This window comes from Vulpes lagopus, chromosome 11 (assembly GCF_018345385.1).
Source record: "Vulpes lagopus strain Blue_001 chromosome 11, ASM1834538v1, whole genome shotgun sequence".
Taxonomy (NCBI): Eukaryota; Metazoa; Chordata; class Mammalia; order Carnivora; family Canidae; genus Vulpes; species Vulpes lagopus.
The window spans coordinates 62,711,718-62,732,155 of NC_054834.1; the positions used below are offsets into that span (position 1 = coordinate 62,711,718).

A 20,438-nucleotide genomic window follows, 5' to 3' on the forward strand; every position below is an offset into this window, starting at 1 on the left:
TCAAAGAGAATTGGGCTTTCTTTCCCAGCTTCTTACCACCCGAAAATTCAATTTACACCTTGACCTGGGGCCCAGTTCCAATCAGACGGACAATAGGAAAGACAGCTGCAGCTGAGAGCAAATGAGCTATGTATGGAAAATGATTAGACCAGAAATCTCAATCCAAGTTTATCACCAGCCTCTGTAGCTCCTCAGAGTAAACTTGGCATTAACAGATTTAGCATCTATTTACCTACAAGGAAAGGAAAACCATTATAAAAATTCACCTGCTTGGCTCACAGGTGGGCCCTTGGCTTTCTTTGAAGCATTTAGCAATAACTCACTTCAATGTTTCCATCGTGCTTAAGGGAAAAAACAAAATTTAAAAAAAAATTATACCAACTTCTGTGGTATGGCAAAAATATTTATTAAAATTTCCCAAGTTTGAACTTTATTAGAAAGAGGTCTTCTGATTCAATCTTTCATCTTGGATAAATGGAATAACAAGTGCTATGTACAGAATATAAAGCAGTGATAATTTTTTAAAAATTATTTAAAAATTAGTCCTCCTAAAAATTAGTCCACCAAGTAGCATAGTGGGAAAAATACGATTTTCCAGGGCCTCGGAGAATACAAAGCGGCACCTTTGGTGATCCACGAAACCAATTATGTTCTCCTGGTTCTTTTTGGTTCAAGATCAGAAAAGTTAGGCTTCCACCACCCATCTTCAGAGGTAGAAATATGCTTTCTACTAGTTCACTATTTACTCATCTGTTTGGCCTCAACAGTTTCATACTTTAGCCCAACTTTTTTGCCTTTCATGATGGCCAGAAGATCTTGATGCCCCAGGCAGCAAGGCTTCATACCAGTCTCTACTTAAGATCCATGAACCGGATATCCATGATGAGAAGGAAGTTCTTAGGCAGTGGGCGGGGGGCTGGAGAGAGAACAGTAAACACCTGATGTTCCAGGTCCACACTGGTCACCACAATGAAGCCAGCCACACTGGTCTCAGAAAGGTTCTCCTCTGTGCCCTCAGCAGTGCTAACACTCAGAAGGTGGTGCACCATATCTCGTCCAGGTGTGACTGGTACTAGCTTGAGCTGATTGTCCTCCTGAGACATGCCCAAAGGCAAACAGGAGTCTGGGATGGTGGGTGCCCCAACTTTGTAGATTTTCACATCTGAAAATTTGACATTGAAGGCATGGGGATAGAAACAGCCCCGGAATCCATAGAAATACTCACGGATACGCTCATCCCTACACTCCCGTCGGAAGTCTTTGGAGCGTTCAACCACACCCCCTGATTTAGGGAGCAGCACAGTTCGGACGAAGTGAGGCAGGTCCCGTTTTAGTTCATTGTACAGTCGTTCTTGATCCAGAACCACAACCACATCTACCTCAAAGGCTGAGGCTGCGTGCACCAGGGCCTGGTACCCAGAACCCTTGACCCAGCCACAGGTGTTAATGACACAGCCACTCACAGAGGCCCTTCGGTTCACTTCACACCTTTGATTGAACACATCCGCTAAACGAGATGTAATCTGCAGAAGAGAGCATCAAGGTGAGGAAACACAAAACGAAAAAACTCATAGTTATGTAGAGTAAGTGGCTATTAGGTATCAGAAAACAATGACATTCTAAATGGCTAAGGTTTTAACCCCATAACACAGATTTCGATTTTATGTGGCTTCTTCTGTTTCGTGTCCTAAGTAGAAATTTAGTACATTACTTAAGAACAGGGCCACAGGAATACTTAAGAACCTGAGATTGACTTATATTTGAAACTGTCTTCCAAAGTCATGTGACAGTAATCCCAGCTGAAAGGGAGCAAAGAAATGGCCATAGACAATTTTAATTAGCACACTTTTGCACAGCTTCCTACTCTGATAGCAGCCCTTCCCTCCATCCCACCTTGACTCTGGCTCTGACCTTATTATAAAGCTTGATGTTGGTGCCAGGAGTGGTGGAGCCAAAATGATACACCAGAGGGGCCTGGATAGAGAATCCCTCTTCAACATCTGCTGGCCGCTCAATGTAGAGGGCCCCCATGGTACCAGGGATGGAAACAGACCCCTGGCCCACATCCAGCTCCACATAAGTGGGACGGCGGCCCAAACGCACTGCATAGTTGAGCAGCAGACGGCACACTGTGGACTTGCCCACATCAGTGGGGCCCACGACCATCACCCGAGGACCTCGCTCTTCTTCCTTCTCCGCCTGCCTCCTCATCTGCTCCAAGGCTGTGTGAGTGTTGAGATAAAGCAACATAGGAGTGTCCTTGGAGACATAAGCCACCTCGGTGCGGCCACTCAGCTGTAAAGAACAACCATGCCAAGTGAAAACAGCCACCTTGGCACCAGCATCAAAGGTGAATTTCTTGTTTCGGGTCAGCTCTGTGCCAAATATTTCTGCCATGCCAGCCAGCAGCTCCAACTGAACTGACTGAGATGCCTCCACCTCAAAGCGAAGTTCTGTTTCTCGCTCTAGTTCAAATTTAGTTGTTGGCTTCTTGTCGTCATTGGCCTCCTCTCCCATCTTTTCTGTGTAGCTGCTGTGCCTAGAACACAAATTAATCACCAGATTGAAACAGGAGTTAGGACACTACTCAAAATCCTCCCCTGGATATTTCCCCTTACCTTCATTCTTCCCCTTAGCTGTGATCACCCCGTCTCACTATACATTTGCCTGTCTACCCCCACTGGAATGTAAGGGTTAGGCCGTCTGGTTTGCTGCTGTTACTTCCAGTATCTAAGGCTCGACAACCCATAGGCACCTCATAAAAACACGACTGAATAAATGACTCATACATTAGATTCTTTTTTTTTTTTAATTTTTATTTATTTATGATAGTCAGAGAGAGAGAGAGAGAGAGAGGCAGAGACATAGGCAGAGGGAGAAGCAGGCTCCATGCACCGGGAGCCTGATGTGGGATTCGATCCCGGGTCTCCAGGATCGCGCCCTGGGCCAAAGGCAAGTGCCAAACCACTGCGCCACCCAGGGATCCCTGACTCATACATTAGAAAAGTATATCTACACATTGACCTAAGACTTGATTATATCACTTCCATCGCTCCTTTCGTCACTCTATTGGGATACTCGACTTGAAAAGGAGACAAATACCCTCCCAGCTCTCTTAGTCCACAAGAAAGAGCGTCTGCAAACTGAATGCAAAGCAGAGAACCCTGGGTTCGAACTTAGGAAATAGCCTGGGGTGGGGCACCTGGGTGGCTCAGGGTTTGAGCATCTGCCTTCCGCTCAGGTCGTGATCCCGAGGTCCAGGGATCGAGTCCCACATCAGCTCCCTGCAGGGAGCCTGCTTCTCCCTCCGCCTGCATCTCTGCCTCTCTCTGTGTGTCTCTCATGAATAAATAAATAAAATCTTAAAAAAAACAAAAGAAAATAGCCTAAGGCCCCCCTCAGCATCTGCTACTACTGTCGTTAGACAAATCACCTGACCTCCCTGAGCCACTTCCTCTCCCCAAGTGTTGCGGGGATCCGTGAAGGGGAAGAAGAATCACTTCGTCAACTAGAAAACGCCGAGGAACCGAGGAATGGTGAAGAACGATTTCCGACTGCGAACCGCAAGTCTAAGTCCAGCATCTGTCCCAGAACCCCGAGACGCCGAAATGTGCCCTGGTCCCAAAGGGCCGGCCGTTATCTCACCTGTGCAGCCGCAAACACAAACCGGTAAACCGAGGAGCCCCCGACAGCGCCTAAACCCAACGGCACACCGGGCCCGCCCGGATCCACGCTGGAAACAAAGGCGGTTCTGCGCAGGCGCGACGCAGGAACAGTGGGAACAGTGGCCGCGCGATGCCTATCGGGATCGGTAGTTTTGCCGGAACTACCTCCAGCGGCGGAGCTCGCGCAGCCGCGCGACCTTCTGGGAGTTGTAGTTACAAGATTGTTTTGATCGTGACGCCATAGGTGGGCGGGGCGGCGGCGTCCTTGTTCGCGAAGCGCGCGAGCCGCGGGTAGGATGCGGTGACGCCCCGCGCGAGGCGGGGACCCGCCGAGGAGCCAATGGTTGCCGGGGCGCGGCTGGGGCGGACTCTCGCCCCCGAGGTTCCAGCTCACCTGCAGCCCGGGAGAGAGAGGGGCGGGGGGAGGGGGAGGTGGGTCGGCTCGCCGTCTGGGTCCCACGACCGTCGGCTTGCCTGGTCCACAAGCCAGGAGGTCGGGGAATTAGCGGAATCCCTCGGAACCCCTCGTGGGACCCGGGGACGTCTGGGGCTAAGGCAGGTGGACGAGGCCGGCCTGGGTGTCGTCCCCTCCCTGACAGCGCTTGGCACCGAGACGGCGTTGCAACTTATTTTTTCTTAAATTTTATTTATTTATTCATGAGAGACACAGGGAGAGGGAGAAGCAGGCTCCATGCGGGGAGCCCGACGCGGGACTCGACCCCGGGTCGCCAGGATCACACCCCGGGCTGCAGGCGGGCGCTCAACCGCGGAGCCACCCAGGCGTCCCTACAATTTGTTTTAATAAAACACTTAAACGTCCAAGAATTCCTTCCAGTCATTACCCAACAACGTCTCTACTCCGGAGCGGGGATTTCTTTGGGGGGCTCGGTTTCCCTCCCTGAATTCCCAACAGTTGTACAAGGCCGCCCACCTACCCCGCAGGCAGCAGTAGGGGCCGCATCCATCAGCCTCGGGAGCTTGGGCTTTGGAATCTGTGCTCTGCTCGGCCACTTTCTCGCTGTGTGGCTTTGGGCAAACCAGGCTAACTCTCTGAGACCCAGTTTCTTGTCTGTAAAACAGGGATAATAACAGTACCCAACCTCTTAAAGTCGTTTTAAAGATTGCATGGATGACTCATGTAAAGTCCTAAGCACAGTGTAACACAGTGTAACACAGCATCTGATGTTAGCTTTTGAGTTTTTTTTATAGGTTGAGGAGGGGGAGCTCTTATAATGCCATCCACATGTACAGCAGTTTGAATTTTTTATTTTTTAAAAAGATTTTATTTGTTTATTCATGAGAAACACAGAGAGAGAGGCAGAGGCACAGGCAGAGGGAGAAGCAGGCTCCACGCAGGGAGCCAGACGTGGGACTCCATCCTAGGTCTCCTGGATCACGCCCTGGGCTGCAAGTGGCACTAAACCGCTGAGCCATCCGGGCTGCCCAGTTTGAATTTTTTAAAGCCCTTTCCAGTATTTTCTTTCTCAGCCAACATGTAAAGTCAGTTGTATGATCTCCCAATTTCAGAGGAGGACGGAGACAGGGGAAGGGATTTGCCCATGTTAGGACTCAAACTCAGGATTTGGGAGTCCGAGCCCAGTTATCATGATAGCAAACAGGTAGTGTTAGATGCCAGGTACTGTTCAATGAGCTTTGCAGGTGTAAATTCATGTAATCCTCTCAGGAACCCTATGAAACACATACTATAATTGTCACCCCCTCCTTATAGATGAGTACTTTCTTCAGTCCGATTCTCATGGTTACTCGGGATCAAGAAGCCTGGGACAATTTTCTGGGTTGCCTCTTTCACACCCACTCTTACCTTCGCACTCATTCTGTCAGCAGGCAGTGCCATCCTCACTTTCTACGGCTTAGTCCTTGATGGTTTGCTTTAGTTCATTCGTTCACCACACATGCGTTAGTTCTCCTGTGAACTCTCAGGTATCCCGTAACCATTCACCATCCTTCAAAAATTCAGTTCCAGGCTTCTGTTTGCAAATTCCCTCCCTGAATGAGCTCAGCCTCTCCTCTTTCCCTGCAGTCTATTTCCCAGATCTCTTTCTTCGCCTCCACACTCTGTCCCTTGAGGCAATTTCTCCCAATTATCTGAAGGTCATCTTTATTTGGCTTATTTTTGCAGCCATCTCAAGCTGAATTTAGGGAAAAGAAACCTCTCCCCGCCTTTAGACTATCTCCCATTTCACTTATTTTTTAAAAAGTAATGTCTACCTTCAATATGGGACTCTGACTCACAGAGCCGAGATCAGGAGTCCCATACTTCACCTAGTGAGCCAGTCAAGGCGTCCCTCCAACTCACTATTTTTTTTTTATTTTTATTTATTTATGATAGTCACACAGAGAGAGAGAGAGAGGTAGAGACACAGGCAGAGGGAGAAGCAGGCTCCATGCACCAGGAGCTCGATCCCCGGTCTCTAGGATCACGCCCTGGGCCAAAGGCAGGCGCCAAACCGCTGCGCCACCCAGGGATCCCCTCCAACTCACTTCTTAAACAGTGAGGGCACAGTATTTACAGCATCTAGGCATGCCTGCACTCCTTTTCTCCCTTGTCATCTTACACCAAGCATTCCTGCCATCTCCACCCCCCCCCCAAAGAAGACTGTCCTCATTTCTTTTTCATTCTCACCAGCTAAAACCTTGATCATTTTCTTCCTGAGTTAAATTAATTGGCATCCCTTTTCTGCTTCCAAACTTTCCATCCTTGCCTTAAGAACTACTCACCTACATTTTTTCCCACTTCCCATTGTTTTCCTCAAGAATAGTTCCTCAAATCCCTCCTCCGTTTACCTTTCCTCTCTCATCCACTGCCCATACAGAAACACTTCCTTCTTTACCCAAGTCTCCCTCTTAGTTCCAAACCTCTGATGATATCACTCAAGGCACCTGCACGGTGTTTCAGAATTTATCTTCAACCCCAGAATCTTCCTTGGTTAAATCTTCAGAATTCCTTTTATTTTTTCATACCCAGCTAGCAATGCTTCCCATTACCCACCATTGACCTACGCTTCCCTTCCTTACATGTGAAAAGAAAAATGACCCACGAGCTGTCCTACCTGAGTACCTATCTTTGTCACACTTCATTTTCTAGATGGTAGCTAGCCTCCGTTAGAAATTGGGGGTTTGGGGGCAGCCCAGGTGGCTCAGTGGTTTAGCACCTGCCTTTGGCCCAGGGTGTGATCCTGGAGTCCAGGGATCAAGTCCCACATCAGGCTTCCTGCATGGAGCCTGCTTCTCCCTCTGCCTGTGTCTCTGCCTGTCTCTCTCTCTCTCTGTGTGTGTCTCTCATGAATAAATAAATAATCTTTTTTTAAAAACACTTTAAAGAAATTGGGGGTTTTATCTTAGAGGATATGTTCTGTCCACATACTTCAGAGATATACACAGGACAGCACTCCATGAGAAACAGAATCTGAGTCAAATGAAATATAATTGGAAGCTGATAGAAAAATAGCACTGAAACATAGAGGTTCTTCATAAGAAAGAGATTTGGTACATGTCTCTTGAGATATCAGAACTTAATAGTAAATCCTCTCTGGGTTTAAGGGTATTACGTGGAGAACACCGTTTCGAAGTAGCTACGGTTTACTAAGTGCTTATCACGTGCCAGGCACTTTTTAGGTGTTTACATGTTACCTCGCTTCACCCTCACATCTCCATGAGGTCAGTATCATGAGCTTCACTTAGCAGACGAGGAAACCGAGCAGCACAAAAAGGATCAGTAAGTTCCCAGCGGTTCCTGGCGACTATACTGGCAGAGCTGCTATTCTAAGGTCTCTCTGAGACCAGCGCCAGACACTTGGACCACGTCTGAAGATGCAGCTCCACTGCCGGTGTGTGATCATCTTCCGTCGGGAAGCTCTGCGCTAGGCACTGCAGTCCCGGGATGCAGACAGGAGTTGCCCAGAGGACCTTTCTCAAAGTTTACAGCCCGGTGGAGAAGCTTATGTAATGTGGGCGTCTCTGTTCACGAAGCACAAGGAACGTGGAGGTAGCTGAGAAGAGGTGCCTGCTTGAGAGAGGTCAGACTCCATCTAGGAGTCCTTCAGGGGCATCAAGCTGAGGCTCTGAGGCTTGGAAGCGCCCGGTTCAAGCTTGGGGGCACAGTTGACCCCGTGTGACAATTAATATGTCTTCCTTTTCCCTGCGTCAAGGCTGGCGTCCCAGCTGAGATGGGGAACGTATCATCTTGGATGTGTGTGCACACGCCTGACTCTGCATCCATCTCTCACTGTCATCGCCTGGCCGCCTCCCTTCCTCCAGCCCTGCCGCCCCTGCTCCATCCTTGCCCAGCCCCATCCTTTCCCCAGGTTCCTTCCGTCTCCTTGGCCACACTGCCTTCTCCTCAGCAACCAGCCTCTCCTCTAGCATCACGCCTCCCGGCCGGCCGGCCCTCTGCTCCCACCCCCCTGCACCCTTCTCTAGACCCATCCCTCGATGCCTGCCCCCTCCCTTCCTGCCGACCCGCCTCCTGTGTCTCCCAGCCCTGCTCTGACGTGGGAGGTGAGGGGGTGGGGGGACGGATGACTCACAGTGTTATGATGCAGTTCCACAACACACAGCTACATTCACCCACAGACCGGGGTACAGACGAGAGACAACCTCTGGCCCCCCAGCAGCTGGCCAGCTTTGGCAGCCCCAGGCCCGAGCCCCTAACTCCCCTCCCCCGCCCCCATCCCCTTCCCCATTGAAGGAGCGGAAAGAGAAGAGAGAAGAGTGAGCAGAGAGATTGAGAGATTGAGAGAGAGAGAGAGAGATAGACGGAGATCTCTGGAGCAGACCTCAAGGTGAGGGGGCAGCCCTTCTCCAAATGAATTTTTTTCCCCTTTGCAAATTTCCTCCTCCTGCTGCGTGTTGCTTTCTCCCCATCGCAAAAGCATTATTCATCCACCCTTTGTCCTCCCTTCCCCCTCCCCGCTGCCTCGGCTCCTCTCTCTCAGCTCCTCCATCCCTCTCCGAGCTCTGACGGTTCCCGCACTTATTTCCCGGCAACTTTGGCTGCTGCATCAGGCCTCACTGGTTATTGTTTTGCTGCTGGTGCAGACCCCCGAAGCCCGCCCGCCCGGGGAGCTGGCTGCGCTGCTAATTATTTGGACCATACCATGCCGAGAACGCCAGCCTGGGGGGGGGGGGGGGAGGTGAAGCCTCGGAGCAGATGAGAAAATCACTGTGAGCAGGTGTCGTGTCCCCCCACCCCCAGCCACAGGATTCGCACCTGGTTCCTGGAGCCTCCTCCTGGGCACCTCTCCTGTCAGCGCTGGTTGCTCAGCATCCCCCCTCCCTACCCGCCAGCGCTCTCTCGCCCCCACCTCCCAAGGTCCAGCCCCATCTCACTTGGGGGAACATCCTCTCCCTGGTGCTCAGGTTGCCTTTGTTTTTTTCTTCATTTGCCCAACTTGAATCTGCCTGTGATCTGAGCCCGGGAAGCGATGACCCCCTGCTCCCCCTCCTGTGAGTGATTCTCTGGCCTTCTGGGCAGCCTCTCCTTGGCCTGATGGGGAAGCTGGGGAGAGAGAGGGAGGGAGGTGAGCTGCGGGCTGGAGAAGGAGCTGGAGAGCTGGGACCCAGTGCAAGGCCCCTGGCCGGTGCAGTAGGTGAAGCGCAGCAGAGGGGAACTCACAGGCAAAGTTGAAGGCAGACCTGGGAAGTGGGCGCTGAACGCTGGATGCTGGTGAGAAGGGCCCATCTCCTGCGGCCGGAGCCCAATGTCACCCTGAACTCAGCTCAAGGTGTCTTTCTAGGGCCCAGCCAGGGGTAGAGGACCTCAAACTGAAGATGGGCTCTGTCTGGGTTCTGCAGGGAGACTACCTGGTGGGCCCAGGAAAGGCTGGAACAGCTGGGGCACAGGCGGCCACCGCAGAGGACAGGACGAGAGCCTGTGTGCCCTGGCCACTCGCAGCCACACCGCCTCTGCTCTGCTTAGTGGTCTTGCATTGCCAGAGCACCCACCTGGCACCTCTGAACCAGACTTGAGCTAAATCACCCATCACAGGCCCGAAGGCACCATGGAGGAAGAGGCGGGACTTCACTCACTTATCAGAGCCAACAGATGACCCCTCCCTTCTTATCTGCTGCCTCTAGCACCCTCTGCCACTTTGGGGCTGGAGTCTGGGCAGATAATGACGTCTTCTTCGGCCTTCCTAATGAGAACCTAGCAATTTTATCTAATGTCACCCACAGAGTCACTGCTGTTGGTCCCTACCTCAGGAAGAAGGTGGAAACATGCTCTGCCTTGTACCCCAAAGCATAGGTTTGGAAAACAGGAGTCCCCCCACTTCTGCTGCCCGTTGCTCCCACAGCACACCACTTAGCCCCAGAATGCGGCCTTCCCTGACGTGATCCCCATTTCCCATTGCTTCCAGCTGTTAGAGTTGCCTGAAAGAAAGGTATTTTCTCTCCTAGGGCTGTATGTCCAAGTCTTTAACTGAGGCTAAGGCAACAGTGAGCAAAGAGCAGTATATAGATCAAGGGGCTCAGAGGCTGAGAAAAGAGCCAGTTGCTGTTTCTGAGCTGGAATGAGTGGGCCAAAGTGCAGGGCTGGCGAGGGGCCATGTCTGAGGTCTCTGGTAGCAAAGGAGACATCTACGAAATTCTAGTTCCCAGGGTGCAGGACTTCAGCCCCCAGGAGAGGGCTGACTAGGGGGTGTGTGTGTGCCTGCCTTCTGGGCTGGCCTCCCCCCCCTCCACCCCCCAAATCTGTGAAGGACCAATTGCATTGCAAATAGAGGCGCAGAAGAGAAAACCCGCCAGGCTTCCCCAACTTGTAAAAGGCTCTGAACCCGAGCCTGCCAGCACATGTGGGATGCAGACCCTCACAAAAGGGCTGAAGCCCAGGAGAGGACACTCGGCCGCCGAAGACGTTGCTCCCATGGCAGCGTTGGTAGCAGCAGGCTGCTCTCGGTGGAGACTGGTAAAGGCTCCTCCCGCCCCAGGAGGGACAGACAGTGTCCCCGCCTGTGGCACCGGAGGCCTGGACTGGCCACCAGCAGAGCCGGGATTCCAGGGGCCTGAGAGACAGTGTGATGGCACGCTGAGGGTCTCCAAAGATCCCCTCTTCTCCGTTCCCCCTGGGGAGGGGCTCTTCGGGAGGTCAAGACTCTCCTGATGCACTCTTTCCTCTTCGCAGGTGACTTCCATTTCTATCTGGTTCACGTCTGGGGGGGCCCTGGCCGGGCAGCCCCCCCACATCTCTCCTGCCCTGAAACACGGCTCTAGCCAACCTGCTCCGCTGCTTCACCTGCGACCGTCTGTGTGGGGGCTGCACGGCGCCAGCCCCTCCGGCCCGCCAGGGCATCGTCCTCCAGCCGGTCATGCCCAGCTGCGACCCTGGCCCGGGCCCCGCCTGCCTCCCCGCCAAGACATTCCGCAGCTACCTGCCCCGTTGCCACCGCACCTACAGCTGCGTCCACTGCCGCGCACACCTGGCCAAACACGATGAGCTTATTTCCAAGGTACACCAGGTGGGGGACCGCCACTCCTCTCTTCTCTGTCCCACCGGGATCATCCAGACTCACCGAGGGGAGAGGCCACAAAGCCGTCCGCCCTCCTCACCCCTGGGGCATGCTGGCAGTGGGGCCCTCGGGCCACCCCGCAGTCACCGTCTGTCCTATGTCTCCACAGTCTTTCCAAGGGAGCCATGGCCGAGCCTACCTGTTTAACTCCGTGTGAGTCTCCCTCTCTCTTTGTGTATGTGCGCGTGCGTCTGAGTGTGGACAAAGGGGGTGAGCCATCAGCAGGTGGCCTTGCACCTTCGGCTTTTGCCTCTCCTTTCGCAAAGGGGTTCAGAAACTCAGTCCGCAGCTTGTGTCGTGGAGTCTGGGCAGAACTGACTCCCCGGAGAGAGGAGGCCCAGCCACTAGTCCTGGGGGCCGGAGCGCTGCCGGCAGGGCTTCCAGGGGGCGGGTGGAGCACTCCCAGATGGAAGTTCCTTGGGGCTCTTTGGGGGCCTGAACTGGCAGAGCAACTCCACCGGTGCTGGGTCCTTCGTGTTTCCCGAGACAGGGTCAACGTGGGCTGCGGACCGGCTGAGCAGCGTCTCCTGCTCACGGGGCTCCACTCGGTAGCTGACATTTTCTGCGAGAGCTGCAAGACCACCCTGGGCTGGAAGTATGTAAGTACCGGGAGACGGGGCCGCCCTCTACGTGGACGGGTGCTGTGTGGCCCTCCGAGCCCCAGTGACCACTGCAGGGTGTTGCATGGTCCCGAGAGGCAAGAAGGAGCTGCTGGGTTGGACTGGGCGGCAGCCCCTGGGGGCGGGGGAGGGGTTACACCAGGTAGGAGGAGGTGGGGGTGTCTGTTTTGTCCTACATTCACTGCTTCCCCTCCACCAGGAGCAGGCTTTTGAGACAAGCCAGAAGTACAAGGAGGGGAAATACATCATTGAAATGTCACACATGGTGAAGGACAACGGCTGGGACTGAGGGGCTCAGGCAGGCTGTGCCCTCCCTCCGCATGCCCACCCTCCCCACACCTGTCCCCTGGCCCTGCCAAGCAGTCCATACCAGCATGAGTACTGCCCCACCCCTGGGGGGAACCCAACTCCCACCACCCCTCCCTACCCCTTCCACCTCGTCACTCCTAGGCCCCTTGGGAACAGGGGCCCGGGGTACCCCAGGGGTGTTCAAGGCTCAGGGAGAGACAGATGGTCACGGGTCCTTCTAACGCTGAGGTCCTGAGAATGGAGGTAATGGCAGGGTGTAAGGCAGGCAGAGGACCGTGGAAGGATCCGTGTTGGCCCTAACCTCTCTTCTGAGTGAATGGAGGACAAGCCTTAGACACGGGGCTGGTAGGTCCCAGGCCACGGGAGTAGCAGATGAGAAGGGGCTGGTGTTGGAGTGAAATTTTGGCCTCAGACACCGTGAGACACCAGTCTCTGACGGTAAAGCTTCCCACCCCCGTTCACAGGAGAAAGGATTCGGGGGTGGAAGGGAAAAAAAAAAAATCCCAGATCCCAAGCCCTGGGAAATAAAAGAATCACAGGGGTTTCCATTTCACTCCACTTGTTTGCTCATCTTGGCACTAAAGAGGCACTTTTGGAGTATCTACCCTTTGCCAGTGGGTGGGGTGGGCAGGCTGCTCCTGGGACACCCCCCACCCCGGTCAGCTGCTTCCAGAGCGAGTAGGCTTTCTGGGCATGCTGAGGCCTAGCCGCTGCTCCTGGGGCCACGGTCCCATGGAGGGGAGGTGGGACAGCAGTACCACGGGGCCAGGCTTCCTTGTGGCTGCCACCAGCGAAAGAAACTTTTGTATGATACATAAAGTGTTTGGGTCTATTTTTAATAAAAAGGGGAAAAGCAACTGTGAGGCACTCTGTCCTCTTGACTTTCCTTCCCGAGCACCTTCAGTATAGGGTCCTGTCACCACCCCCCTGGGGCCTGTCCCTTCGGGCCACTAGAGGGCAGCAACTGCTCTGTCCGTGCTGAGACCCCACTGGAGCTTTAGCCAGGGGATGGGTCTTCTGATGAGATTAGCTTAGTGAAGAGGGAACTTTTGTTGAGCGGTGTCCCAGCGGGAACATCCAGGTCAGCTCCTCTTCCAGAGCCCAGGGCAATGAACCCGGTTGTGCCAGGATCCAGGATGGGGTGCCTGGAAAGGTGCTCATCCCTGAACCAGTGTATTCTTGGGTCCCACTGCCTTTCAGCCTAATTTTTTAAATGTTTGGGTCAGCTTGTGGCCACACAGAAAGCTGAACAGAAAATCGATCAACCAAGGTGCTGCCCTGGGCAGCAGGGACCAAGTGGAACGTAAGGGTTTAAAATCACAGCATCGGTGCCGTGTGACCCACGCGCAGTTCCTTGGCAGTGATGTGAAATTCCCACTGTTGTTTGCTGGGTCACAGACAACGGCAGGGTGGACTGTGCACATTATATAAGTCTTTTTGGGGGGCGGGGGTGTACACTAGCTTGTTATTCTGATTCATTCACTGATACCGCAGATCTTTGTAGAGCACCTGTGACCGGCCAGGCCTTGTGTTCAGCACTGGGGATGCAATGATGAGCAAGGCTGACTTCGGGGGACTTTCAGTCTGGCGGGAGGACAAAACAATAACCAGGCAAATCCAGGGCCAAGGGACAAGGGCTCTGGGCAGTGGTGGTGGTAGGAAAGGTAGGCTCGGGAGCTCCGAGGAAAGGCTTAGCCTAGATTTGAGGCATCAAGGAAGACTTCAGTAGATTTCATAGAAGTAATGACTGATGGGAGGTAGAGGAGGAGCCATCAGGTGGGCAGAGGGGGACAAAGGGAGGGGGCCTGATTCAGGCAGAGAAAACTGCGAGTCGAGTGGCTTGAGCTCAGTTATTTTGAGGAGGGAAGAGAAGTTTCCCAGAGCCAGAGTGGAAGTGCCAGCAGGGGGGAGGGAGAAAGAGAGAAAGAGAGAGAACACAGGAAAGACAGACCATTTGGGGATCTAGATTTCATCCCAAGGGTATTGGGAAAACACTGAAAAATTCTTGTTTTCGAATAAGAGGGGAGTGACATCATCAAATGGCTGTTTGTGCCCAAAGAGGCTCAAACAGTGTATGTTAATACACTGAAGAAAGTAAGGGACATAAGCTAACTGTCAACATCTGAACAGAGAGGTTGTCTGGGCAGAAAGGCAGAAGGGAAGCCGAAGACCCAGAGATGCAAGAAGGCAAATGCAAGCCACAAAGGAATAATGCCCCACACCTCCGTGCCTCAGAGCAGTCTGTCCCATCGCTCAGGTTCTGCACGCCCACTGATGCCAGAGAGGCTGCTCTCAGGCTCCATCCAGCAAGGGACCTGAAATCCTAGCACCGAAGAGGAGGAAGGCTTCTCTTCTCAGACCCCAATGCTAACCCTGAAAAGCAGGCACAAATAAGCTACCTTCTTAAAGCTCCCCAAATCTGCCCTTCCCTCACAAATTTTGACTAAGCTACATACGTAGATACCGTGGGAAAGAGAAGGGGGGTAGAGAGTTCTTTGTAATCTCTCTGGAAGGAATATTTAGTGGCCTTGGACCCAGTGATCCGACTTAATTTTTAAGGTCAGGCCATGGACAGTACTTGTCCAAACCGTGGATGCTCAGACAGGTGGGCCCTGGAGAAGCATCACTATGAAATCCCCTGTATGTCCCAGCTGGGAACTACAGGTGAAGGTGGGGTCTCCTTTCTGTGCCCTAAGAGCTGCAGGTGCAGGATGCTAGAGGGACAGATCCTTGTCCCTGGTGAGGGTTAGCTCTTTTCCTTCACCGTGCACCCACTCTTGCTTGTGGAGGTCTTATCAGTGACTCTCTCAACCTTCCCCATCTACCCTCCAACCCCAGGAACTCTTCTGAGACAAGCCATCACTTTTGTCCTTAAAGGTTTGAGGCTTTGGAAGATACCCTCATACAACCAGCAGGTGGCATCCAAACCCTCCAACCCCTCTGCTCAGGTACCCTCTCCCTGGACCGAACCCACTCCACCCTCTCTCCAGATAGGTCTACAAAAAAATGGGAGAGCTGTCAGACTTAGGACAGGGTTCTATCTAGGCTCTGCAATTTAAGGGCTGTATAACCGTGGCCGTGGTGCCTGTCTGGCTCTCAGTTTTTTCATCTGTCAAATGGGGGAGGTTACTTGCCAAGAAGTTATTCGGTCTCACCACCAACTCTGAAGTGTCTAGCACGTGTAAGTGCTTCCATACATGTGAGCTGTTAGTATGGCTACTAATAGGCTTCCCAGATGCTCACCAGGAGGACAGCTGATTGGCGCCCAGACGGGAGAGGAAGTCTTGATGCTGAGGAGGCAGCCGGCGCTGGGTAGCGCTACGCAGCCAATGCCCTTTTAACATTGCACTGCTAGTGGTAGGTGCAGACAGTAGCACAATGTGAAAAGAGCTCCGGCCCGCAGCAGAGGCATGCCGGCCCTGCCTCCTCGCCCCTTCTCCCAGGCCCAGGCCCACTCAGCTCTCTTGGCCTCCCTCTGCCCCTTCTCATCCTGAGACCCCCGTCTTCCCATCTCAGGGCTAACCCTCTTTTTCTTGTCCCCTTCCTCATACTCTTCCCAACAGACTACCTTTTTCTTAAGGTTTTTTTTTTTTTTTTTTTTTTGGAGACAGGGTTCATGGAGGTAGCTAAAAGGATACATTGAGCTTGGCACTCAATCAGAAGGGACTGGTGGTAACCACACAAGTTTAGGGGACACTCACATGAAACTGTGTTCCCCCGGATGTGATCTGGGTCAGCCTCTCTTTTGGAGGAGCTTGCTGACCTGGACCACAGCACCCTCTATTCTTCCCTACTTGAAAGCTCCCTCCTTAGTTCGGATAAAGAGGAGTGCTAGGCCTCCTGGGGACAATCTCAGAAGTACCTCCAGGACCAGAGTGTGGAAGAGTATAGTCACAGGTCCTGGGAAACCCAGTGATGCTTCCAGGTGTAGAGGTGGAAGCTGCAGGGGAAGCCTCACCCCTGCATCTCCCCTCTGAGGTCTCCAAATCCACCGTATGGATTCAACATCGAATGAAATTGTGAGGGCGAGTCCCCCTCTTGTAGTGAGCGTTAAGGGATGGGTTTTCATCGGCAGCGAAATCAGAATCTTAGCGGTTCCTGGTTTTATCCAGGGACTCTGCGTAGGGTTTTCAAGCTCACTCATAACTTCCCCCATTTTATCCTAGTCAAGGGGGCTTAAACACAGGATAAACAACCCTGAGACTCAAACCCCAAAGGCGGAAGACTGCCATGGAGGGTCACCTGGAGATCCAAAGGTGCAGAGCTCCAGCATGGCCTGATCCTGGCTAAAGCGCCCCTCTCAGAAGCCTAACTCCAGTTCTGGCCTGGTAAACTGTGCGAGCCCCAAAAGGGCAGAGGCTGCGTGTGTGGAGGGTGACTCCTCAGGCACACCCGTCAATGAAGGCCATCAATGAAGGCCTCCAGAGATGCAGCTGCCTCTGGGAGATGCCCTCCTCCCCATTCCACAGCCGGGAGGCACACAGGGCAGGATTCCAGTTAGGAGCTCTTCCTCAGGGCTTCCCCTCCAGCTTCCTCCCCCCCATCCCCCACCCTCCCGGAAGCAGGAGAGGTCGCCCCCCGCCCCGCCCCGCCCCGCCCCGTCCCACAGTTTGCACAGTTGTAACGGCGGAAACCGAGGCCCCACTAGGGTCAGTCACCAGGTGTCGGGCGAAGCAGTCCCAGCTGGGAACTGGATCAGGCCGACAGGGAGCAGAGGAGTAAAGGCAGGGCGGCCCAGCCAGCTTCAGGGAGGCTGGTGGCAGACTATTCACCAGGGAGCGCCCAGATCTCTCCCCGGGCAGAGCAGGGGGAGGGGGCTAGGGCCAAGATCCCCTCGGCTCTCACCCCCAACTCCTTCCAGAGCGGCCCCGCGACGCACCAGCCAGCAGGGCCCCTCCCCCACCTTGGGCCCAGGAGCCATCCCCCAGCTCCTTCCAGAGGCGGGTGCAGAGACCGAGGAGGAAATGGGGGAGGGGAGGCCCCGGCTCAAGTTCTCTCCGCTCCCCCTCCTCATTGGCCACCATCTTCCGGCCCCTGCCCCCCGGAGCAGCAGGGGATGGGGCCCAGCCTGCGGAAGGGAGAGAAAGGGCAGGTGGAGGGTTAGCCCGAGCAGCAGGGGCAGGGGCCGGCCCCAACTGTCTCCTCCCACCCCCTCCCCGCAGCCATGGCGACGGGCGCAGGAGACCAGGAGGGTCCTGAGCGCCGCGCTCGCGGAGCGGGCTGAGAGGGGCAGGGGAAGTGCAGGGTGGGGGCTCTCCCCCGCAACACCCGGCCGTGCCCCCGCACACACACCCCTCCAGGCGGGACCACGCGCGCACTAACTCCCAGCCCTACTCGCCCTCGGCTCAGCCCGCTCTCGGCACTTGCCAGGCGGCGAGCAGGAGCGCGAGCCCCAGGACCCCCGCCCCGCCCCGCACCCCCGGATCCCGCACCCCGCGAGCCCCAGGGCCGGCCTCGCACCCGCACGCAGCCACCGCGGCTCGCCCCACAACTTCTCAGGGTGCACACTCCCCGGCCGGCGCGGCCCTCCCGGCACACACCCCGCCGCCCGCCGCCCGCCGCCCGCCGCCCGCCCCCGCCGCCCGCCGCCCGCACGCGCGCCCCGGCACCGACCGGCCGCCCGCCTCAGCCCTGCCCCGCCGCACCCCCCGCCCCACCACACCCCCCGCTGGAAAATGACAGGGAAGCCGCCCGGCGAGCGTGCCCCGAGCTTCCCCGCTGCGGCCGTGGGCAGGGCAGGGCAGGGCAGGGCAGCGGGAGGGCGGACCCAGAGGGGATGCCCGCGCGTGGGGGAGGCAGGGGGCGCGGGAAGGCGAGAGGAAGAGCCCGGACCACCCCTCCCCGCCCGAGACAGAACGAAACCGAAAATCGCCGGCGTTACCCTTCGGGGAGCTCCCGACACCCACACAGGCTCGTCGTTAGGCTCCTCTGCCCGCCACCTCCTTCTTCCCGGGCTCTTTCTCTGCCCTCCCCTCCCCGCGCCCCTCCCGGGCCTCGCCGCCCCCCGCCCGCGCCCCGCGCCCGGCCCGGCCCGGCCCCGCGCCCGCGCCCGCCCCGCGCCCGCCCCGCGCCCGCCGCCCGCCCGCCCGGCCCGCCGCCCTCGCCTCCGCCCGGCTCGCTCTCGCCCCCTCGCCCCCTTTCTCCTTCCACACTCCCTGCCGTCCATCTTGAATACTTGGGATTCTTGAATGGAGTGAGCAGGATCCGCTCCCCCGGGCTCCCATTGGCTGCGGGTTAACCCTTTTGAAACGAGATCCTCCCTCCCATTGGCTGCCGGGCTCCCCTCTTCCCCCCCAACCCCCATCCCCTCCGCCTCCCGACAGCCGGCGGGGTCAGGGCGCTCCCGGGCGCCCCCTCCCCTGGCCCCTGGCCCCCTGCCCCCACCCGGGGCGCCCCCCTTCCCGGCCCTTCCCGGCCCTTTCCGTCCCCCCCGCCCCCCTCCCCGCAACACACCCGCGCGGGGCTGCAGGTGGAGGCAGGTCCGCTTCCCGCCAAATGCGGCCCCAGGGCTGGGCTTGCAGAAGCCTTGCTCCCAGACGCCCCTTGTGCTGGACTTGGAGACCTTGTTCGATGTCGGGGCGCGGTTTCCTGCGCCCCCGCAGCCCCCTCCTGCAGCAGAAGCGCCTCTCCGGCACCGAGTCCGCGCGGGAGGGCCGAGGGCTCGGAGCGACCCCGGCCGCCCCCCGGGCTGGGCAGGAAGAGGGCAGCTCCGGAAAGCTCTGAGGCTCTTCAGAGAAGCTCATTCCGCGAGCGCCGCGGGGCAGGTCTGACCCTACCAGGAATGTGCAGCATCTGGAGCTCTGCGCGGTCACAAACAGCCCCTGGGACCAGCCCGGCCTAGCCCGCGTGCTGGGCCCACTAGGGGCTCTGAGTTGGGGGAGCCCAGAGAGGCCTGGGGGAGGGAGGCCGCGGGGGGCAGGGTAGGAGTCAGACCTGGCCGTCGGGAACCTTCGTTGTGTGTCCACATCTGCCCCTAACACGCTTGCCGCTGTCTGCTCGCTAGGTCTCAGTTTCCCCATTTGCAGCAGATCGCTCTAGCGGAGCGTGGTCCTATACAAGTTTCGGTGTGAAGAGGGAAATGTTCTGAATCTGTGTCATCTGATAGGGTATCCACTAGCCACGTGTGGCTATCGAGCCCTCGAAATGTGGCCAGGGTGACCGAGAAACTGGCTTTTTTACTTTATTGAATTGTAATTACTTTTACGTTTTTTAAAAAAGTAATCACACTCAACATGGGGCTGGAACTTACAACCAACCCCGAGACCAAGAGTGGCATGCTCTAGTGACTGATCAAGCCAGGCACCCCTGTAATTACTTTTATTTTATTTTTAAAATTTTTTAAAAGATTTATTTATTTATTTATTTATTTATTTATTTATTTATTCGTGGAGACACACAGAGAGAGAGAGAGGCAGAGACACAGGCAGAGGGAGAAGCAGGCTCCATGCTGGGAACCCCAGGTGGGACTCCATCCCAGGTCTCCAGGGTCATGCCCTGGACCCAAGGCAACATTAAACCGCTGAGTACCACCACCACCACCCCCCCCCCCCCCCCGCCCCTCCCTGTAATTACTTTTAAATAGCCACACGTAGCCAGTTGGCTACAGGTCTAGAACCCTTGTGGTCCTCCTGGTGAATAACATCCTATGATTCCTGTTGGGGGGAAAAAATCCTTTCTCTTCACCTGCAGTTACAAATCCACTAGATCCAAATCGCAAATCACCAAGGGCATGGATGGCCAGGAAATGAGGTTCAAATCCCTGACCCCTCTGTCATGGATCCTTTTTTTGAGTTAATTTCTGTTCTGACAAGGGAGCTGAGATACACACCTGCACACACAATACCATGGGAGATGTGGGCTAGCTAGCGAATTGCAGGTTGGCCCAAACTTCTTGTTTTTTCAAGGATGTAAATGAGGATGGTGGGGGTGGGGGTGAGGGTGGGAGATGTCCCCTGCCCAAGGGCAAACTGCAGGTTAGCTTACTTTCAAGTTAACACACATCCGTGTATGTAGTACACGTCTTTGGGCCTCTGCACAGCACCCCCCTCCCCAACACACGCACACATACATCATTAAGTTCATTCAATAAATGTACTTCTCGGGATCCCTGGGTGGCGCAGCGGTTTGGCGCCTGCCTTTGGCCCAGGGCGCGATCCTGGAGACCCGGGGATTGAGTCCCACATCGGGCTCCCGGTGCATGGAGCCTGCTTCTCCCTCTGCCTGTGTCTCTGCCTCTCTCTCTCTCTGTGACTATCATAAAAAAAAAAATAAAAAAAAAATAAATGTACTTCTCTGACCCAAGACGAATGTAGGGCTGA

The 20,438-nt window shown here is 55.3% G+C and overlaps 2 protein-coding genes across 4 annotated transcripts; one reads left to right on the forward strand and one right to left on the reverse strand.

Annotated features, from left to right (window-relative positions):
- Positions 1-390: 390 nt before the first annotated feature.
- On the reverse strand, positions 391-3,766 carry CLP1 (cleavage factor polyribonucleotide kinase subunit 1). The gene is made up of 3 exons (XM_041773264.1): positions 3,646-3,766; positions 1,912-2,539; positions 391-1,523 (listed from the first exon to the last, which is right to left on the reverse strand). Exons 2-3 carry the CDS (start codon positions 2,515-2,517, stop codon positions 852-854), a joined length of 1,278 nt encoding a protein of 425 aa, XP_041629198.1. The 5' UTR covers positions 2,518-2,539; positions 3,646-3,766; the 3' UTR covers positions 391-851.
- A 5,043-nt stretch (positions 3,767-8,809) lies between these two features.
- On the forward strand, positions 8,810-12,977 carry YPEL4 (yippee like 4). 3 transcript variants are annotated; one of them, XM_041773318.1, is made up of 5 exons: positions 8,810-9,131; positions 10,807-11,131; positions 11,301-11,344; positions 11,682-11,790; positions 12,011-12,977. In XM_041773318.1, the coding sequence occupies exons 2-5, from the start codon at positions 10,991-10,993 to the stop codon at positions 12,098-12,100; spliced, it is 384 nt and encodes a 127-aa protein (XP_041629252.1). In that variant the 5' UTR covers positions 8,810-9,131; positions 10,807-10,990; the 3' UTR covers positions 12,101-12,977. The 3 variants fall into 3 exon arrangements, with proteins under 3 accessions (XP_041629252.1, XP_041629251.1, XP_041629253.1); XM_041773317.1 differs by lacking the exon at positions 8,810-9,131 and adding an exon at positions 10,230-10,590; XM_041773319.1 differs by lacking the exon at positions 8,810-9,131 and adding an exon at positions 10,696-10,716.
- Positions 12,978-20,438: the final 7,461 nt, after the last annotated feature.

What these genes read in the sequence shown, in the direction of transcription:
- YPEL4 (XM_041773318.1), top strand. Translation starts at nt 10,991, where the DNA reads ATGCCCAGCTGCGACCCTGGCCCGGGCCCCGCCTGCCTCCCCGCCAAG. An exon ending in ACGATGAGCTTATTTCCAAG is followed by an intron (nt 11,132 to 11,300) that starts GTACACCAGGTG and finishes ATGTCTCCACAG; the next exon opens with TCTTTCCAAGGGAGCCATGG. An exon ending in CCACCCTGGGCTGGAAGTAT is followed by an intron (nt 11,791 to 12,010) that starts GTAAGTACCGGG and finishes CCCCTCCACCAG; the next exon opens with GAGCAGGCTTTTGAGACAAG.
- CLP1 (XM_041773264.1), bottom strand. Translation starts at nt 2,517, where the DNA reads ATGGGAGAGGAGGCCAATGACGACAAGAAGCCAACAACTAAATTTGAA. An exon ending in ACATCAAGCTTTATAATAAG is followed by an intron (nt 1,524 to 1,911) that starts GTCAGAGCCAGA and finishes TCTCTTCTGCAG; the next exon opens with ATTACATCTCGTTTAGCGGA.